A 22149-nucleotide genomic window follows, 5' to 3' on the forward strand; every position below is an offset into this window, starting at 1 on the left:
TTCTTTTGTTTTCTTTTTTGTTACTGAGCTTGCTCCATAAACGAGCTCACAAAGAAATGCCCAAGAAAATCATCAGTTAGTGAGCAGTGTTGTGAATATGACAAAGCAGAGTGATGAGATGGGGGTGGGGTGATGGAGAGGGTGTATTAGATTAGCGTGGTACAGCAAAGCCTCTCCAGGGAGCCGTCCTGGGGGCTGGGATGCACACAGCCCGTTCTAGAGCAACAGGTGAGGATGCTGCTAGTGTTTGGCATCAGCTTGACAGGCAAATCTCTGCAATCCCTTCCCCTCTGACGTGAATCATGAGGGTCTAGGCAAGAAAGATGAAGTCCGAGGATGCTTGAGACTTGAGATGTCCCCCCTGAATGGGGCCACTGACCCCTGCACCCCACCTCCACCCCTAGTGCCTTCTCACTTCTGGCATCACCAGGAGCCAGAAAGATATAGGCAGCCAATATTGGAAAGAGGATTTCCAAGGTCCCTCCACCTCAGGTGGTCCCTCTCACACCCAGGCCCCTGGACTGAACTGTGAGCCACATTGTGTCATTGTTTCCTTTGGGATCAGAGAAAGTCCTACCCTGAATGCCTTGGGCTGGTCCTCTGTTGGTGGGTCCTCCCCCACCCCTAAATACCTGGGGAAATGGCCTGTGTGGTAACTCAGATCAGAGCTTCCTGGGGAGACTCCCAAGTCTCTTTTTTTCCTCTGTGCCAAGGAAGATGCTAAGTTACTCAGCTTCCTTTGGATGCCAAAGGATGTGCTCTGAAGGACTGGAAGGTGTGTAGTGAGGGTGGGGGAAATCTCAGAGGTCAGGGGACTTGGGAAAGTGATGAGATGCAACAGGTGGTGGGGGGAGCCAAGGGCTGGAAGCCACAGTCTGACCCCAATGCGCACCAGCGGGCTGAGGGAGTCGCAACCCCCCACCTTGCCCCTGCCAGGCCCAGTCTGCAGCCTCTCTCCCAGCCGCAGCGGCGGGCCGCCGGTTTCCCCGCCTGGGGCCCGCACACCGCAGGCTCGCCTCTTCCTCCCTCCCCCGCGTCCCCCGCTCCTGGCTGTCTGGCAGCGCTGCGGTGGTGGCGGCGGGGGGCGGGGGGCCTTGGCGACAGGGCTCCTTCCTCCTCTCCCTCCTCCCTACGCCCGCCGGAGCCTACCCCTCCCTCCGCAGCAGCAAACACGTCGTCGGAGATTTCCATCGGGGCTTAGGGGGCGGGGCCAGGATGGGGGGCGTGGGGCGGGGCAAGTGGGAGGAGTGAAAGTTGGAGCCCAACAAAACCCTCCACACTGCGCTCAGTGCGGCCAGACCTTGCGCAGCGACCTCCGCACAGGTGGTCGCGCCGGTCCCTGCCACGATGTTGACCAAAGTTCTCCTGATCCTACTGGGCACGTTCATAATCCTTCCGTCGAGGTAAGTCTCCAACCCAGGACTCAGGATCCCTCCGAGCCCAGCTCCCTCTCTCCGGGAGCGAGGCCGGCTCCTGAGACCCCCGCACCCCGTGTTCCTCGAGCCCCGCGCCCGCTCTGCCCCTGGCCCTCGCACGGTCTAGCCTGGTCCCGCGTCCCCTCGACGCGCGCGGCAAGCCTCCGCACCGCTTCCCCTAGGACGAGCTCCCTGGGCCCCTGAAGGGGCTCCCAGGAAGGAAGACAGGACGCCTGTCACCTGGCCGCTCCTGTCCCCCCTCCCTCTACTCCTCGGGACTCCCGCTCTCCAAACCACCGCGGCGGCCGGGGAACGAGAGAGCACGTCCCTCCCTTTCTGAGCCTTTCGAGGCAAGAGGCGAGCGGCCAGGGCAGGCTCGCGCTTCTGGGGACTGGGGGGACTGGGGGACTTTGGGAAGGTGGCGCCCAGAAAGTCGTGCGGGCAGTGGGTGGAAACTGCGCTTGAAATGTTTGAGTGTTGACTAGTCTGTCCTCTCGTTCAAAAAAAAAAAAAATATATATATATATATATATATTTTTTTTTTCCTGAGCGCCTAGTGAGTACCAGGCACTGTGCCAGACAACTCTGACTTTACTTACTTCCCTTCCCACCACTCCTCTTGGTGCCAGTCCCAGGCAGGAGCCCTGGTTTAGTCTAAGAGTTCCCACCCCAGCTGTCCACCTCATCCCCCCTCTGCTGCCAGCTTCTCTCTTCCGCCCTTCTCTCCCCAGACACCCTGCTGGGTCTTGGGCAGATGGGAGCCAGAGGCCAGAAATGGTAATCTCTTAGGTCTGTGATTTGGGTCCTGCATTTCAATACCTCTCCACTTTTCCAAAGACTAGCAGCAGGTTTCCCCTGAGCAGCCAGCTTCCCTTACACCTTCTTCTGGCCCTGGGACTTTGCCAGGAAGGTTGTCCCCTGCATTTCTGGCTTTTGAGGGTGGAAGATGACTGCTTCATATTTTTGAGATGATTTCCCATTGGGCACAAGCTGTCACAAGTTCCTAAGCTTCCTGATCTTTCCAGCATTCTAGAAGCCTCCATGTCACTGGATTTGTCTTGCTTTTCTGTTTTGGGGAGGGGGAGAGGGGAGATGGATTCTCTCCCCACCCCAAAATGCTTTAGCTCCTCAAGGGAGGGGCTGTGGGGCTCCCTGCTGACTCATTGGTGCACTGGGGAGTGGAGGGGCTGGCCTCATCAGGGGGCTTGGTAAATATTTCTGAATGCGTGCTAGGAATTTCCAGTCATCCACATCACTCCAGATGTGAATTGGACTGGTTGGGAGAAGATGACATGGTGACTGGTTAGGGCAAAAGAGGGGTCTGTGGTGCAGAATGAGGGAGAGGGAGCAGAGAGGAAAACAGCAGAGAAGAGGGGCCGTTGTGATGGAAACTAACCTTCCAGCCAGGGGGAAGGGCTGCAGTAACTGACGTTCAGACACTGTCAGCAGGGCAACCTGTGATGTCATTAAAGAGCTGGGGAGGTGGCAGCGGGGTGTGCTGGCAAGGGCCACCTTGAACCACCTCCCTCTGGTCCAGGCTCAGCTTAAAATCACTTGTGTGGGCACAGCCCCTCCCCCCATTTGGGCCTCAGTTTCTCTATCTGTAAGGCGAAAAAGAGGACTGATTTGGAAAAATACAATCCAGTGGCCCTTCTCATGGTCCCGTCCCTCTCCCTAGCTAGTTGACTGAGCATCCTCATGGGGGAGGGGTTGCAGAAATTCACCTCCATCTTAGATCATCACATCTAGAGGATTGTGGATGCCTGAAAAGCCCCCATGGAAAGATCCCACTAGTCCAGTGCATGAGTATTTTCACTTTTCTGTTATTTCTAGCTTTGAAAGTGGGCTTAATGGCTAGCTGAGGAAAGGTATACATTGTCAGCAGCCCCTTAACCCCAAGGATCCCAGGATGAGGGTGTTTTTGTTGTTGTTGTTGTTCATTTGAAATTTTTTTACTCACAAAAGCTATTTGTAGGATGACAGCAACCTCAAGACCCTCTGATCTCACTTTCATAGCAGACGTAGTCTGGGAGCAGAAAGGCTTCGGTGGTCTTAGGGCCTTTGCTTGTTTGTTTGCCTCTTGAACCTCGGGGTTTTGTTGTTGACTTTGGACTTCTGGGAGGGGGTCATTGCAGGCTCTTGGGTGGTCTTGGCTAACAGTGCCAGTCCTGATCATGCCTTGCTCCCATTCAAGTCACTCATTTTGCAGGGTGCCAGTTCCCTAGTTCTCCCTCCTCCCCTCCCACGGTGGCTGGCATGATCTACTCAGATGACTGGGGGAAAAGCCTCAGGGAAAGAGGACATCTCTGGATATGATATTTGGAAATGGAAACTGCTTTTCCCAAGCCCAGTTCTTCCCTTGCCCACAGTGGGAATTAGCCACTTCAGACATAAGAAATGGCATAGACTTGGCACATCTGTATGCCAGTTAAGCAATTCTAAGAGCTTGAAATACTGCAGGAAAACGCATTTTACTGCTCAAGTTGGCAGTTCCTTGGTCTGCAGTACAGAGACCATGCCCCCATCTCCTGCCTTGTTAACCCCTTATTTGCAGAAGCAAGTTGTCCAATTGCCTTTGTAAAAATAAAATCATTTTGGAAGTGTAACAGAATATAAAAGTGTAAAAATCAGGAGTAGATTTTCACAAAGTAAACATGCCCATGTAACCAGCACCTAGACCAGGAAATAGAACATTGCCAGTCCACTCCCCCACCCCTCAAAAGCTTCACCACATTCCCCCTCCAAGTACACCCTTCTCCCCAAAGGAAAACACTCTCCTGCCTTCCAACATTACAGATTAATTTTGATGATGGCTTTTTAAAAAGCTTTTAATTATAAATTTTTTTCAAAGACATATAACAGTAGAGTGAATCTCCATGTACCCATCACCAGCCTCATTAATTATCAACTCATAACCAGTCTTATTTTCTCTGTATCCCACCCACTCTCCATTTCCAGCTTAAATTCTTTTAAAGCAAATCTCAGACATCATATCATTTCATATGCAATTATTTTAGTATGTATTTCTAATCATAAGGACTTCAAAAACATAATAAAATACCACTATCACACCAAAATTTTTAGAATAACTTCTTCATGCTGAAGAAACTAACCAGTCAGTATTCAAATCTTCCTTATTGTGTCATAAATATATTTTTGTTGTGTTGTGTTTGTTTTGTTTTTTATGCTTTGCCTTTTAAAATCAGGATTCAAATAAGGTCCATATATTTGCAGATTTCAAAATACTTTTTATTGAATTAGAACATATATGCAGAAAAGTGCTCAGATCATAAGTGCACGGCTGATGAGTTGTCAGAAAATGATCACACTGGTATCAAGACACCCCCTGGTGCCCCCTTCCTCACTGCCCTCCAGCAAAGGTAGCATGGCCCTGATTTCTAACACCATCAGTGAGCTTCATACATTAGCAGATGGCTTTTTTAAGTTTTAAAAAATTTTTAGTTTAATTCTTTATATTATTTTTTGGCTGTGGTGCATGGCTGTGGCACTCAGGTTGGACTCCTGTTGACCATCTATTTCCTGAATGACAGTCTTTGTCTTTTCTCAGTGCTCAGAGCTTCCCCTACCCCCAGCCCCCAACTCCAATGCAATGGAGTATCCCAAAAGCAAAGAAATGCAGAATTTTCCCAGTGTCCTAGCCCCCGCTGGGAGAGTGCTGTGGCTTTCCTGAGCATTCCTCAGCAATCCTGGCCCTCTGCCTGCCCATTTGCTCCCAGGTGTCACTAGTCAGGCAGACTAAGACCAAGGCTGGTAATGGCAGCTGATTGGCCAGAGCTCATACACCAATACCCTCTTGATTTTACGTTAAAAATTCTTTTAAAATCTCAAACTTGCTTTTGTTATTGATTTTTTTTAAATAAAGTATGACCATAAAAAACAGGATAGCATGGGAAGTTCCCAGAGAGCAGCAGCTTTAGAAGAAATTAACAAGAATAATCTGTTACTGGCTCTTAATTTACTGTTACCAGTCATTCTTTAACTATGCCCTGGGTTGCAGGCTTATTTTGGTTTGCTTCCGTCCCAAGAAGTACCAGCTGGGTCCCCTACAGAGCAGAGGACAGAGCTTCACTTGTTTGTTTTTATGTTCTAGGATTGAAGGACCTCATGTTGAATCAGAGAAGGGACCCTCTGCCAGTGATGATGATGTCTACGGCCCCAAACCCCAGGCTCCTGATAAGGAACTCCCCCCTGAAGAAATAAAGCCCACTGCTATTGATACCCATGACAGACTTGGCAAAATGCCAACAGCCACTGAAATCCTGGATGGTATCTTGAATAACTATGACTACAAACTGCGCCCTGGCATTGGCGGTGAGTAGCAGAACATAGTTCTTCCCCACCCCGGAGGGGAGGAGGATTGAGGGCCTAAGTGTGGAGAATGGGCCTGGGGTGTAGGTGATAGTGCCCTGCATGTGGGCAGGAACAACTTTTGCTGACCTGCCAGGTAAGAGATGTCAACTCTAGTCTCAGCAATGCCATTGACCTTGGTCTAGATTTTTCCCTTCTCTCACCCTCAGTTTGTCCAACTATAAAATGAGATGACTGGACTAGGTGATTGACCTTCGAGGTATGTTCAGCTCTTAACAGTCTATGAATTGGATCTTGCCATGAAAGAATAAAGAAAGAAATGGTATCGGATGTTGAAACCATGTAGTCCAACCCTTATCCCCTTTATTCCCCACTGACCACACCCTCCCCTGCCCCATGCTTCTGTTTAACACTTACCTCTGCCACTTCTGCTTACTTTACAGAGAGGCCCACTGTGGTCACTGTTGAGCTCTCTGTCAACACCCTTGGGCCTATCTCTATCCTGGACATGGTGAGTACTGAGCTTTGATTATAGTGGGGCTTTCACATACTTGTTTTTTCTGTGTGTCTGTAACAAGAGTTTTTGGGGGGAGAGATTTTAACAAACATGGACTTGAGAAGGAGGCTGAAAGGAACAAGTCCCTTGCTGCCTGAAGAGGACCTTCAGAATCCTGACTGTATCTTCCTGTCTTTCATTCAAAATAAAAATAATAAAGCAACTTTAAACAACACAGTGGATTGCTCTTTTCTTCTGATAATGAATTTTTTTGGACTTAAGCCTGTAGTTACCAACTCTTCCTCTAGGAGTGTTTCTCTAATTTTGCCCTAGTTCCTTGTCTCCTTTTCTTTCTTTCCTTTTTTTTTTTTTTACATCTTTATTGGAGTATAATTGCTTTACAATGGTGTGTTAGTTTCTGCTTTATAACAAAGTGAATCAGTTATACATATACACATGTTCCCATATCTCCTTCCTCCTGCGTCTCCCTCCCTCCCACCCTCCCTATCCCACCCCTCTAGGTGGTCACAAAGCACTGAGCTGATCTCCCTGTGCTATGCGGCAGCTTCCCACTAGGTATCTGTTTTATGTTTGGTAGTGTATATATGTCCATGCCACTCTCTCACTTTGTCACAGCTTACCCTTCCCCCTCCCCATGTCCTCAAGTCCATTCTCTAGTAGGTCTGTGTCTTTATTCCCGTCTTGCCCCTAGGTTCTTCATGACGTTTTTTTCCCTTAAATTCCATATATATGTGTTAGCATACGGTATTTGTCTTTCTCTTTCTGTTGCTATCATCCCAGTGTCACTACTGTCCCCAGTTAGCCTCCATTATCTCCCACTTGATATATACAAAACACAAGGTCCCTGCCTACCCCCCAATCTACCTACTAACCTGGCCTCCTGAGAGATGTGCCTCCTGCAGTCCTGACCCTGCTTAAAGCATGAAGTTCAACCCCACACTCTAGCAATCAGGGCTCTCCATGGCTAGAGCCAACCCAGGGCTCTATTTTTATTTCTTTTCACCCCTTTAGAGACCACATGCACTAGTCACACTAGCATACGGGTGTTCCCAGGCTATCTGGTACTCCTGAGCCTTTGTTCAAGCTGTTTCCACTTTGGGATGGCATTGTTCCAATTTTCTACCTTATCCTTCAACTTATATCACACTTGTTTACCTGACCTTCTCTACCTCACTGTACTGTAATTATGTACTCTGTCTGCCTTGCTCTGTCAACTATGGGTTTCTTGATGTCAGGGACCCAGTATATATTAGCTGAGCAAACGAATTATAAAAGATATTCTGCAAATGTTACTTTCATCTGCGGAGCCTGATAATGAGGAAGGCTGTGGTAACCAAATCCATCACAGCCATAACCTTGACCTGGCTCAAGTCAGACACAGTTTTAGCGTACACACTGGTACCCAAGAAGCACCATGTGAGTGGGTGAGCTCAGAGTCTAGGCTCTGAGATGGCACTTACAAATAGACACTCAAAGGTAAGTAAACATTCATGGAAGATCAAGGTGTTTACATAGGCTGAGTGGAAGAGTGGGGTTTCCCACTGTGATGCTTTGTTTGGCTGCCTAGTTCTTGAGGCACAATGTACTTATATATGGCTATGCAAAAAAATTACCCTAAAACACAGTGTTTTAAAATGACAAGTAGTCATTAGGTCACAGCTCCTGTGGGTTAGGAATCCAGGCATGACTTAGCTGGGTCCTCTGTTTCAGGGTCTCACAAGGCTGCAGTTAAGGTGTCAGTTGGGGCTGGGGTCTCATCTGAAGACTCGACTAAGGGAGGATCCACTTCCAAGTTCTCACGTGGTTGTTGGCAGGGTTCAGTTCTTCTCTGGCTGCTGTCTGTAGGCCTTCCACAGTCCTTGCCATGTGGGCCTCTCCATCTGGCAGGTGGCTTCCCTTAGAGTGAGCAAGAGCATGAGAAAAACTGCTGAAGATGGAAAAGCCATGAACTTTTGGGAAATAACAAGGAAGAAGAGAAACATGAGAGGAGACAGATCTTTTTGAGTTTCTGTTGACGTTTTAAAGCTCTTTTTTTCCTCTTCCCTTGATGTCAGATTTACTCTTTTTGCTGTTATCAATGTGCTTACCACTAAGTGAGTATGAATTTAGCAATCAGTTTGATTAAAATTGTTGATAAACTAAGAAACGCTGGGTTCTGAGCCAGAGATTGAGTTCTTCTGGTCCACCATCATGGCCACTGTTTACTGTTAACAGGAAAGGGACCTTTCAGATCATTGGTGGGGGGATGGAGAAAGTGGCCTGAAGAGTAGTAGAATATCTGTGGCTACAATCTCCTTGCTATTTGCGTAAGATATAATTTTGGGAAACCTATTTCTATCATCTGCAAGAGCCTGTGTGGCAGCAGAGCAGCAGCCCCACTCACAGTAGCTGAATACCCTATCCCTCTTTGCTCTATGCCTACTAATGTTGGCAGCATTGGGCTCACCTGAAGTGATGATACCTGACAAGCCTGAGAGATACAGTTTAATAACCCAGCAGTCACCGAACCTGGCATGCAACACAGAGCTGGTCCAAAGAGGAGCCAACAATTTGATTTTCTTTGGCTGGTAACATAGTGCTATCGCCTGGGCCAAGTGCCTTTAGAACATTCCAAACACTTATGTGGTATTAAATTTCCCGGAGAAGTCTGGCTTTCTACATACTTCCAAATAGTTCTTTAAAGCTGTGGGAGGTCCCAGTCCTTGTACAGGCTACTTTTCTCTGGTGATTCTGTAGAGTCCAGTACTTGGTGAGGAGGAGTTCCAACATCCTTCAGTCAATCAGAAGTTGCGTAGAGCTCAGAATTTGTCCTCAGGGAGAGAAAACAAGCCCCCTTGTCAAACTGGGGAAAAACTGAACCGTTAGTTATCAGTTGATGTGTAGTGAAGTTACAATTGGAATCTTGTTAAATAGAAATTAAATGCTCATTTGAAACACTCTAACATAGAGCAGGAGCCAGGCGTGGATTGTAGAGGGGAAGGCTTCCTCTGGCTACCCAGAAGTTCTGTAGGCCAATTTGGAACTGCCAGCCACTTAGGACTGCAGAGCCACCCTGAAGGCCACTTGTAAAGGCTGGTGTGGCTGGGCAGGGCAGGGCTGGGGGCTCCCATGTGACTGGTAGCCAGGCTGCCAGCTTTTTTCTGTGTGATGCTCTGGACTCCTCGAGGGAACATTCTCGGCCTGGGGGTCTGGCTCCCTGCAATTTTGCAGTGGCTCTCACCACCTTTTGGCCTGATCAGCAAAGGCAAGCAGGGATTGTATTGACCCTCTGCATCCCCACCCTGAGGGCTCTACAGGCCTCCCAGGTTGTGGGTTTCCAGTTGGTGTTCATTGTTTGATGCAGGATAACTCAGGGGAAAGACCTAGGGGTCCTGCAGAGGAAAACTGGACCTTGATCCTAAAGAGATTCTTGGAGCAAGTGAAGTAAGCACTGGAGAGGAAGATGGGTGAAGGTCGTCCCAGGGCAAGGCCATGTTAACGGTGCTCTGAGCATCAGAGCCAGTATGTTCCCATGAACTGTTTGAGTTTGAACTTTGAGGCTCCTTTCTCTCTGAGCCTCAGTGTTGCTACCTCTAAAATAAAGGAGATTGGCCTAGCCCTCAAGGTTCTACCTTGGCATAGTTCTGGTACTTGCTGTTCCAGCAGCTTCCTTCAGTTCTATTACAGTCTGTTTTTTCTCTCTTCAATACCAGTGGTGAGATTTCTAGCTTCTCATGCTTCTTGCTATTAAAAATTCTTTTTGATGTTTAATAATTTATAGGCTAATGAGAATTGTAAGCTTCTTGAAAGTCCAATCATGAGAATTTTGTTCACATAGCATTTGTCTGGTACATAGAAAACTCTCAATACAATCCTCCCTCAGAATATGTTGCAGATTGGTTCTAGGACACCTCCCACCCCCACAGATACCAAAATCTGAGGATGCGCAAGTCCCTTATATAAAATGGTGTAGTATTTACATATAACCTGTGCACATCCTCTTGTAAACTTTAAATCATCTCTAGATTACTTATGACACCAAATACAATGTAAATGCTATGTAAATAGTTGTGAGTGAGGGACAAATTCAAGTTTTGCTTTTTGGAACTTTCTGGAATTTTTGGGGGGGATTTGAATCTGCAGATGTGGAAACCACAGATACAGAGGGCTGACTGTAAATGTTCTGGTTAAATACTACAATCCCTTAAAATTTCTTTAATTAGTTGCTACTCAAACCTCAGACTACCTCCCTCTGCATGTCTGTGAGTGGTAAAGTTTTATTAAATTGAACCCTTATCTTCAAAAAAAATAATTTATGGGCTATGCAATATCTAGAGACCAAATAATCATGGGTTAATTAACATCTGTGCTCCCCAAATAAAAGCTGAAAGGGGCAACTTCACTGTATGCAATCAAAAGTGTGTGTGTTTGTAAATGTTTAGAATGATTTTGACCTGAGATCTTTGATTTGCTATGGAAATATGGGGGCTGAGTGGGTGTTGGCCTGCTACAAGGGAGTAGTTACGTGATGAGGCCAGCCTGTACAATTAAGCCACCATCACCTGTGTGTTTCTGGATTAAATGCATCTTCCCAGATTGTTGTTCATTCAGGAATGTTTTTTTCTTTTGGGAATACCTGGAAATAGGAAACATCCTACAGCCAAGCTCATGCTGTTTTCCTCTGTGCAAACCTAAGTGGGTCCCTATCTACTTGATAGGCCCATCACAGGATGGCATGGGAATGTTCTTTGCCTGCACAGCCCCAAATGTGTGCTTTTCTATCCTTGCCACCAGGAATACACCATTGACATCACCTTCTACCAGACTTGGTATGATGAACGCCTTCGTTTCAATGGCAGCTTTGAAAGCTTTGTTCTGAATGGCAACTTGGTGAGCCTGTTATGGATCCCAGACACCTTTTTTAGGAATTCTAAGAGGACCCAAGAGCATTCGATCACCATGCCCAACCAGATGGTCCGCATCCACAAGGATGGCAAGGTGTTGTACACAATCAGGTATGTCAAGCCTCTGGAGTCTTGCCTCTTGAGACTCTTCTTCCCCTCCTGAGAATTTTTGCCAAAGAAACATGGGCAGAGGTTTCATCCTGAATGATACTTCTAAGGGCCCCTCCAGCTTTCCTAGACCATGAGCTCAATCCCCTCATGTACTGACACACACACTAAGGCCTCAAAATAGAAAGATATTGCTTAAGACCACACACCAAGTTTGTAGCAGAGCTTGGACTGATATCTAGTTACTTGGCTCCAAGTCCAGAGCTCCCCCAACTAGAATGTAGCACGGTGACTGTGTTGTGTAGACAGTTCCACCCCAAGTGGGCACTGGATGTAAAGACATGTCCACAGTGGTGGAATTGTCCAGGCGGAGCAGCAACACAGCAGTTGGAAAGATACCTAAGACCAGGCTGGATACTTGAATGCCTGGCTGGGAAAGGTTGTGTACAGGTGATAAGGTGGCAGGGAGGCAATAAAGAGTGGGAGAGTGTTGGCAGGTCCTTGAAGGTGGGATGGGCAAGAAGCAAAATTCCATCTAAGTTAGTCCATACGTTTCTCTGATGATGGAGACCAGAGTAGCCAGATATTTCCAAGCTGTTCTTCCTCTCTTTTTGTCTCTCCTTTGAGCTCTTTGTCTCAGCTCCCACCATTGCCACACATTGGTGGTGGTCCCCAGGCCCAAGCTGGGTGGATACCTAAGTGTTCAGGGTCAGCCTAATGAGGCTCCTTTCTCCCTTCCAGGATGACCATTGATGCTGGATGCTCACTCCACATGCTCAAATTTCCAATGGATTCTCACTCTTGCCCTCTGTCTTTCTCTAGCTGTGAGTACCTTCTTAGGTTTCTGGGGCCCCAGAGTCATCATGCTGGGCCCCTTCTTTTTCTCATCCTTTCCCTTTACATTTTTCTGCCTCTGCTTTTTCCCCTAAGATGGTGCCAAAGTTGTCCAGGACCTCCCAATCCATCCTCATCTCCTTTCCTGCTAACAATACTGTGTTGCTTAACCTGGGCTTCACGTTGGGTTCATCCTTCTCCTGTCCACCCCACCTCAAATCAGTCACCGGCCTCTGAAGTGTATCTCAAGTATGTCGGCTTTCCATCTCCACTGTCACTACTACCTTGGTTTAGGTCTTTGTCATATTCCACTTGGACTTTGCAACATCTTCACTTTGAAGCTGAACATGTTCAAAACTAAATATATGGTCTCCACCGAACCTCTACCCCCAAGACAGATGTGTTGCTTCTGTGTTCCCATTTGTCTCATTGAAAGGCACCATCACCCACTCTGTTGTCCAAGCCAAGAACTTTGATGCTTCTTTCTCCTTCACCTCCCCATCTATTCAATCAACACATCCTGTTGGTGTTCCCTCCTGAATCTCTGTCGATCCTATTTCTCTGCATTCTCACTGCCACAGCTTCGAATCCTGCCTTCATTCATTTTATTGTGCACTGGTTACTGAACTGGCCTCCCATAACTGGTCTCCCTGACAACAGGCCATCCTTGTATAAGAACTAGAGTGACCTAGCTGAAGCATCATCTAGACTAGGTCACTTCTTAGTTTCAGATCCTTCCTGAACTCTCATCGATCAATTCCAAATTGCTTAGAATAGTCTTCAAGGCCCTTCATGAACTGGCCCGTGCTATCTACTCCTACATACCTCATCCATCCTCTGTGGGTTAGCCATCCTGAACTTTTGACATTTCCATAATACATCAGGCATTTTCATCTTTCTGTGCATAGAACACCCTCCTCACCCCTTCAGCCTCATCCATACAGAGAATGTTTATATTGGACTTTTAAGACTTATTGGGAATGTCACCTACTCTCTGGAATCTTTTCTGGGTGTGTCCCCAACTGATCTTTCCCTTCTTTGTTTCCACACTCTCCCACGGGCGGAGGCTTCTCAGATGTATTCCAACAATTACAGATGTGTACTTACTGTCTTACTCAATAAAATGTGAGTGCTTGAGAGCAGGGCTCCTGCCTTGCTTGTTTCTGTATGTCCAGCACAGGGCGTGGTACTGAGGAATGCTCAGTAAATGCACTTATTGGATGGACTTCAGCAATGAGGTAAGAGAGGTAAGGTCCCACAGCTGGTGAGGCCAGAGTCAGACACCATGCTGGTGGAGACCTCAGCTGGGCTTCCCAGTCTCACGTGACTCTCCTTCCCACGTTGCCTTACAGTTTCCTATCCTGAGAATGAGATCATCTACAAGTGGGAAAATTTCAAGCTTGTAATCAATGAGAGTAATTCCTGGAAGCTCTTCCAGTTTGATTTTATAGGAGTGAGCAACACGACTGAAACTATCACAACCGTAGCTGGTAAGTGTGCCTTTGAGCCAGGGCTAGGCAGCAGAGGCCCAGGAGGGTGGTAGGGATGACTGGAGGTGGCCATCCATTCATCCAAATGCTTATGTAATCATCCCATGAAAATACTGTAGAACATGGCTCCTGTTTTGTAAATGCTAAGCACTTACAACTGTTTGCAGAGGAAACTGAGACTTTGTAACTACATCTCAGTCTCATCTGCAAAGAAGTAAGTGCTTTGCCAAGCCCTGCAGAGGGTAGGTAAGTAGATTAAGTTTTACTGCTGTCAAAGTTTGCAACTAGGTTTGTCATGCACACCCTTCAGTTTCGAAGTCTTTGTTACAACTGACCTACTTGGATGACTTTGGGAAATGGAGGTCATGTGACTTCTACATACTCAGAAGCAATCCAAGTGGTTCTAGTTGAGTGGGATGCAAAGCCCTTCCTAATGGGAGGTGGAGGCTTGAGTTGTGTCATCAGCTAGGTGAGGGCTGGGATAATATGGAGGAGGTTTCAGCAGCTACAGTGGCTGCTATATCAACATTTATTTTAAAGGAGCAGGTCTGATACGCACAGATTCCTGTGAAAGACTTCATGGTGGATTCAATGTGGACATGGTGATCACTGGTTTTCTGACTTTGTCCCTAACAAGGACTAAAGGGGAGGGTCCTGGGTCTCTTAAACTTTAGCTCCCAATTAGGTGTGAGTGTCTTTGCTTGTGTTCCTAGGTGATCTGAATGAGGAGCCAAGGGACCTCCCTAGCGTTGCTCCCAGAGCAGCCCTGGAAACCCTCTTCACACATACTGACCAAGTCAGGGCAGTGGCGGCACTGCCCTCATCGTTTCCAGAATACGGATGGAACCAGTCACCCAACCAGCCATTTGCCATGGGAAGCGTCTTGCTTTGCTTCCATGTGGCTAGGCGGAAAATCTGCTTTTTCTTTACTTGTTGAATTGGTCACTGGGTGAGGGATAGCTCATGCTCATCCGGCTAGAGCTTTGCTTGCGCAGCACTAGGCAGGGGCAGAGGGCTGCTTTACAAATGCTTTCCTTTTTCTCGGGGGCTCTGGGTAAACAATTTTACTACCTTTGACTTAGGACCCTTGCTCTTCTGCCAGCTAACCATTGGCATGCCTCTTGCCTTTCTGCACCTCAGTTTCCCCAGACAGGTTGGGGACCCATCATCAAAAAGCAGCAGAGGAGACAAGGCCCAGGGGCTTTCAAGTCACTAGTGGTTCCGTTTAGTAGATGGTTGTGCATTGTTTCAAAATGGTGCCCTAGTGACTACAAAGCCCCAGAGCCAGCATCATCACCAAAGCAATGACAATAGGTAAGCATCAGTCCTCCTTGGGAGAGAAGAGGTTCTTGGGAGAAAGGAGAAGGGCTTTTTTCTCTTCTGCTAGAGATGAGTTGATCTTGAATCATGGTTTCTTCAGTATCATAGTTATCTTTGGGACTGGACCCAAACTCTTTCAGTCAGTCCCTGGGCAGTTCTCTCCATCTGGAACAAACTTATGTACTCAGCTCCTAAGCGTTCAGAATGAAGTGGGAGCATGCTACTCTGGCCACCTTGGGCCTTCAACCAGAGAATCCCTGCTTCAGGAGGCATTCAGAGAGTCCAGCCTTGCCCCCAGTGAGTGAGTCATCTTTCACTGTTGGCTGTTGAGCTTTTGATAGAATTTTACCCATGATTAGGATTTTGCTTTCTCGCAAGTGAGTTTCTTCCTTCTCTAGACAATTCTGTTCATCAGAAAAATCTCCCTGTTCATCTGAAATTGGAGTCTCTGGAACTTCCACCCATTAGACTTAGTTCTTTTTCCCTACAAATACTGAGCTTACAGTAAGTCCAGTGAGTCTTCCACCGGGTCAAGATAAAAGAACTAGTATTATGGTTCCAGCCCTGGGTCATATTCTTTTATAGACTATACAACCATAGTTCTTTTTTCTCCCCCTTGTTCTTCAAAGCTTTGGCTCCACTCATCCTTCTAGTCCCAGTCCTCTGGACACAGTCTTTTTGATTGTGTTCCTCTGACAGTGCAGTGACCAACTGTGGTCTGGCTAAAGCAGATAAGAGCAGAAAGCATCTCTAGCTTTTTCCCCCTTTGGCTCCTTAGCCCCAGGTATCTTTTTTTCCCTTACCCATGCTCCTCCATTCCTCAGAAATAAGAAAGTGTGTGTTAATATCCTTCACTTGGCCTTAAAAGACAAATTCCCATCTCTTGACAAGTAGAGAAGGTTCTTCTTTGCTGAAATAAATAAAATAAAAATAGAAAAGGCTGATAGAATAATAAATCTTGTTGTAACAAGAATATATAAACTCAGCAAAGTTTTGTGGGGAGTGGTTGTAGCTGAGTAGGGCTGTCTTAAATTGCAGTCAATACCCCAGGACAAGGGAACTAGGATCTTGATAAATACATTCTGGCTAGTAGGCAAGTGCGAGTGGTCCCTGCAGCAGCCCTGGAGGAGGAGTTCTATCCACAAAGCTACTATTCTGGACACAGGTATTCAACTGACCCCAGGCTACTTCCTTGCCTTTTTCCAGAAGATTCTGAGAAGTCTTGCCCCTTGAGTGTCAGTGCTGACAAGGTGAGTAGGAAAGGCTGCTCTTCTCATTCAGTCCCAACATACCCAGAATTGCTGGGCAGGTGATCTATTTTCTAAAATAAGAAGACACATGGACAGGTTAGTGTTCTAGTCTGCCTTACAAAGCTGTTGCCAGGAAGTAGCAAGAGTTGTTGAGCATCTGCTAGGTCCCGGGCTGTGCTGTGCATGGATGGGCAGGAGCGTAGCAACAGGGCTCAGATGAGCCCTGTCGTGAAGGGGTTTAAAAACCCACCTAACTCAAGGCCAGGTAATTCTACAGCATCACTGAGGTGGAAAGTTGGAGCTTAGCTTCACTAAGGAGGCAGAATTTGAACTATTATAAATCCAACATGATGTGGAGAGGAAAAAGGGATATTCTGGCCTCAGAAAAGACTCCAAAATCCCTGGAGTCATGGTGAGCATGCAGAGTGTTTGGGATGGGTGTGTCAGAGTATAAGGCAACATGAAATGTACAGTAGAAGATGCCAACTGTAGATATAGGTTGTCATCAGGTCCTGTAGGAGCCATCACTATCTAGGCTGAGAGCCAACATCAAGGACATGATACCCAATGAATGCGAAGACCTCAGTCTGCCTTGTGGATGTATACTCTGCAGACCTGACATCTAGAGGGCTGACTGAAATTTTCACTTTCAACTAATTCTTCTATTTTCTTGAAACATTCAATTTGGGCTAGGGTAATAGACTAAGAACAGGGAGTCCAGGGTTTGAATATTGGTATAAATATATGCATGATATCTCGGGGAATCTGAGTAAATGGGGGTTAGCTTAGAGTAGGATGTACATGTAAGATGTCAGTTGGAGCCAGGTTGTGGTGAGCCTTTAGTGTCAGATTACAGAGTGTAGACTTGATTCTGTAGCTCCTGTGGAGCAGGAAACCATCAGAGGTTTGGGGTAGGCAAGTGATTTCTTTTGGCCATTGATGGAACAGTGCTAACTAAGGCATTTCACCAGCATATGAATGTATAGGAAGGAGGCTGAATAGCTTCTGTGCTTCCCCCACCACAGATCACTTTTAGTTCATTTCCTGAGAGTATACATTGTAAGGGCCAGTAGTGCACGTATAAGGCAATGATTCTGCAGACTAGATATGGCACCTCAGTGGTTGTAAAGGCCTCAGTCAGCCATCTGGACATTAACTGTATGGTTCTGATATCTAGAAGCCTAACTGATTTTACTTCTTTCATTTGACTATTCTGTCCCCCATCCTGGTAAGACAGATGTGCGATGTGGGCCAGCAAACTGAGAAAGAAGTTATTAAGGTTCTAGCCCTGGCTTAGCTCTTAACTGACCACGGGTCTTGTTGTGAGTCTTCTCTCGGGCTTCTTCTGATCCTCCATGTGTGGCATTGGATTAATGTGCCTCTATCCTAGGACCGTGGTGGTCATCCCATGAGCTGAACAATAGGACCCTTAATATGCATGTCTTGCGTGTGGGAGACCCTCATGGCAATGCTGTAATGAAGTGATATTTTTAAAATATCTTCCAGGCGATTACGTAGTCATGACGCTTTTCTTCAACGTGAGCAGGAGGTTTGGCTTTGTGGCCTTTCAAAACTATGTTCCTTCTTCTGTGACCACAATGATCTCCTGGATTTCTTTTTGGATCAAGAAAGACTGTGCTCCAGCCAGGACTTCTTTAGGTAAGTGGGTAAGGTGAGCATACACATGAGGCACAGAATTGCATTTTCAGGGGTCCTTTCCAAAGTGTAATATATAGAACAGTAGCTCCGCCCACCTCCACTCCTGTGCTTTCACAGGGATCACTTCTGTACTCACCATGACCACTTTGGGCACTTTTTCCCGGAAGAATTTCCCACGTGTCTCCTATATCACAGCCTTGGATTTCTATATTGCGATCTGCTTCATCTTCTGCTTCTGTGCTCTGATGGAGTTTGCTGTGCTCAACTTCCTGACCTACAACCGGACAGCATCCCGTGGTTCTCCGAAACTTCGTCATGTATGAGCTGGGTATGGGAGTGGTGGCAAGGCTTTGGAGTACGGAGGCATGCAAGTGAGGGCACTAGGACTCATGACACATGGGTGGCCAGCTCACCAAGTGATGGGGGTAACCTGGGGCTTTGGGGGGAGTTGAGTAAACTTTCTGATGTGATGGTGGGAATTCTGGGGGGAAAGAAACAGTGTGCCAAGGACGGAATCTCCAGGAAACCCTGAGGCAGCACCTAGGCTTGGTTCACCTTCCCTTGCCTTGTTCTGACTTCTTCCCTTGTTCCTTTCAGCCTCGTGCCCATGCACGTGACCCAACCCCTTCCCGTGTCCGTGTCATCGAGCATCCGGAAGCTTTTGTGTGCGACATTGAGGACCCCGAGGAGGAGGAGGAAAGTGAGGAAGAGGAGAGTGAGGAAGAGGAGGGCCCATCTTGCCCAGCCCGGCAGTCCGTCAGGCCAGGCAGCACCCCTCGCCCTGGTGGCTGTTGCAAGTGGTGCGAGAAGTACTGCTGCACGGTCCCCACTTGTGAGGGCAGCACCTGGCAGCAGGGCCGCCTCTTCATCCATGTCTACCGCCTTGATAACTACTCGCGAGTGATTTTCCCAGTCACCTTCATTTTCTTCAATGTGCTCTACTGGCTTGTTTGCCTTAACCTGTAGGCACCAGCTGGTACCCTGTGGGGCAGCCTCCCCAGTTCCCCAGGAGGTCCCACAGCCTTTGCCTAGGGAGTTGGGGGAAAATAGCAGCAGCAGCATCAGGAGCAAACTAGAGAGTGTCTTTCCTTCCCCCTTGCCCAAATAGAAGCCTGCAGGGAATTGGTCCTTGCTGGCCCTCTCCCCTACCTGGCCCATTCACTGAATCTCCTTAGCAGCCCATTTCAAGTAAAATGACACCCCTCTCTATTCCTCAAGGGGCATTTATGATGCTCAGGCTTCAAAATGTAGGCTCTCAGTGACCAGCTCCCTAAGATGGTGTCCATGTATGAGTGGATTAGCTATCTCCCAAAAGGGCTAACACCCACTGCCTTTTCCCAGAAAACCAGTACTGCCTTTGTGGTGCTCCAGGCCCAGCTCTGGCCTCAGCCTCAAAGTGCACAGACCAGCTACTTGCCTGTTCCTGACACCTCCTTAAGATGCTGGGCAGCAGTGTTAACAGCAGGAGGGAATCCCCATCCTTAAGTCAGATTATTATTTTCTTGATTCTGTCTCCCTGCCCTCCCTTCCCCTGCAGATAGACGGACACTGACATTATCCCTTTAGGAGGAGGGGAGTCAGCAATTGAGGACAGTATCCCTCCCTCTGCTGCTGTGACATCTCCATCTCCCTTCCCCGCTGGCCTTCATTCCTCATCTGCAGTACCAATTCAATACCTTGCATCCAGTGGGTATCTATTTTCGTGTGTGATGATACTATGACCCCCTGCTTTTTAATGCCACCTTCTTCCTCCTACTTGACCCTTGTGACTCTTTCTGTAACTTTCCCAGTGACTTTCCCAGCCCCGACCCAGGTGCTAGGCCATGGTGACTTCCCGGAGCCAAGAAACTAAGGGAACTCTGCTTTGCAGTGGGCATTACCCGCATTGATTGGTGCCCAGCTAAGGCACAGCATAGGAGTTCTGCCACTTCCTTGGCCCCTGGACCCATGAACCAGTCCACTCCTATCCCTGGGGCACTCTGACAATCACAATCAATCAATTGAATTCCCTTAAATTTGTATAGCACTTTACCTTTTGCAAAAGCACTTTTGACAAATTATTTCTATTTTGAGTCTCATAGCCCTGTGATATATTCAGGGCAGGATTCTTATCCCCATTTTGCAGATGAGAACCCTGACGCACAGATTTCTATGGGACTGTGGATCTCACTGGAAACTACCCAGGAGCCCACTGTCACCTTCTATACCACATGACAGGGCTAGGCAGCTCTTTTCACCATGATTTGATTCTATAGCCTCTGCTGGCACCCCAGTGGCAGGGCCCAGAGTGGCAGCCTCTTTTCAGCATTGGCCTGCTCAATTCCTGGGCCTCAGGTGCTCAGACTGCCCCCTAAGATCTAACCTCTCCTGGCTCTGGTAACCCAGTGAGGTGAATTTGGACACGCCCCAATGCTTGTATATGCTGAATGAAATCTGTGTCTGTATTTTATTGGGGGGTGGGTAGGATGGGGATCCATCTGCTTCTTGTCACCATCAAGTGAGAAGGGGAAATATATCAATAAATATATCAGCAAAGCATAGAAGGTATGGCTGGTTTCTTGGGCATTCAAGTTTGCTCTCAGCTCAGGTTTTAAATCTTAACTCAGTGACCCAAACATTTGTCTGTTACCCTCTCCCATCCATGACTCCCAGACCTACCATGCACACACCATGTCCCCTTCTCTCAGTGGAGAACTTAAGAGAAGAGAGTGACCAAGCGGGTGGCCCCCTTTTACTGATTCCCTTACTTACTCCTATGCCACTTCTCCCCTCCATGTCCCTTTTGCTTTGCCCATGATTCTAGCTTCATCTAGTCACCTAGAAGTTTCCTAAAGACCATCAGACTCACAACACTCCCCACCACCACCATTTAAAGATGGGGATGCTGAGGCACAGAGCGGAGTGTCTATTATCACACAACCAGTCAGTAGTGGAGTGGGGCCAGACCCCAGAAATCCTAATACCCTGTCTTGGCTTAGAGCAAGCCTGGAGATCTTGGTTGATTACCCTTCAAACAAACTTTCTAAAGGTATATTGGGAAATGTTGGCCCTGGCATCCTTTGACACATCCAACTCTAAGGAAAGTCAGAAACAGCAATAAGAACTAAGGAGGAGACAAAATGATATCTGAACAGCCAACAGTTTTGCCATAAAGTTCTTGAAATGATGCTCAAACACTTTCCCTGTAAGAAATCCACATGCTTCTACTGTGTATTTTCTAATGTCCTAACCCAGAGCACATTACAAGTAACAATTTAGAACAGGGAAAATATTTCCTCACTTTTACTTATATTAGATGCAGTGGGGGGAAAAGGAAGCCTGGCTCCTGAGCAGTGGAGACATGCAAATTTGTGAGCACTCATATTTAAATGCATTTTGAAACAAATAGTGCAAACCTGATTCCTTAATCACCCTACAGTAAAGCTAAAAACAAATAAAATTCCTAACATTTGTAAATTTTAAAAAGCTCATGTAAACAGTTCTTTAAAAATGAAGAAGTTAAAACCATAATTGGGTGCATAAATATCAAAAAATTAAATTAATGAAGAAAAAATTACATGTGTTTTAAAACTCATGGGATGCAGCCAACACCGCACTTGGAGAAAATTTCATGATTTAAGCATTTCAATTACTAAACATAATGGAAGATAAATGATTTAAGTGTTGAAACCTAGAAATTGGAAAAAGGATAAAAGCATATTATACCTTAGAAAAGCTTTGGGGAAAGAGGAACTTAAAAATTAATTAGTGTCGGGAGAACTAGTAACTCATTTAAAAACAAACTGGATCTCTCTCTCTCTACATCAAAATTACAGATGAAACAAACATCTTAAAACTTTTAAAGAAAATCATCAGACAATATGGGTGAATATGTTTATATTCTTGAGATGGGAAAGGCCTTTATAAACATGACATAAAACACCAGTTTGTCCGTACTAAGAAATAATAACTAAAGGAAAAGCCAAAAAATGTATAGCAAAACATATTATCACTGGTTAGTTTTTCTGGAAGCAATCTCTGAGACTGAGATTAGCGTGCAGGAGGTTGACTCGGGAGTGCTCTTAGGGTCAATGCAGCCACCATTAGGTCCTCAGCTGTACACATGGGAAGTTTTGGAGTTGGGATGGGCTTTCCAAATTGTCACAAATCAGGGCAAGGGAACTGGGCCTTTATACTCTTGCATTTATCAGTTATTGGATGTGAGCATGAACTTGGAAGGGACATGAACTTGGATGTGTCTGGAGAAGGACTCAGTTGAAGGCTGTGAGCCTCCAGCAATCTCAGCTGTTGGAGAAATGAAAGCTTCAGTCCCAAAGTGACACGGATGTGGAAGGTCTTGGTAGC

The 22149-nt window shown here is 46.8% G+C and overlaps 1 protein-coding gene across 1 annotated transcript; it reads left to right on the forward strand.

Moving 5' to 3' along the window:
- Positions 1–1308: 1308 nt before the first annotated feature.
- GABRE (gamma-aminobutyric acid type A receptor subunit epsilon) lies at positions 1309–20335 on the forward strand. The gene is made up of 9 exons (XM_004327510.4): positions 1309–1403; positions 5527–5747; positions 6188–6255; positions 11035–11255; positions 11994–12076; positions 13439–13576; positions 17653–17805; positions 17923–18122; positions 18403–20335. Exons 1-9 carry the CDS (start codon positions 1348–1350, stop codon positions 18769–18771), a joined length of 1509 nt encoding a protein of 502 aa, XP_004327558.1. The 5' UTR covers positions 1309–1347; the 3' UTR covers positions 18772–20335.
- Positions 20336–22149: the final 1814 nt, after the last annotated feature.

This window comes from Tursiops truncatus, chromosome X, assembly GCF_011762595.2.
Source record: "Tursiops truncatus isolate mTurTru1 chromosome X, mTurTru1.mat.Y, whole genome shotgun sequence".
Classification (NCBI taxonomy): Eukaryota; Metazoa; Chordata; class Mammalia; order Artiodactyla; family Delphinidae; genus Tursiops; species Tursiops truncatus.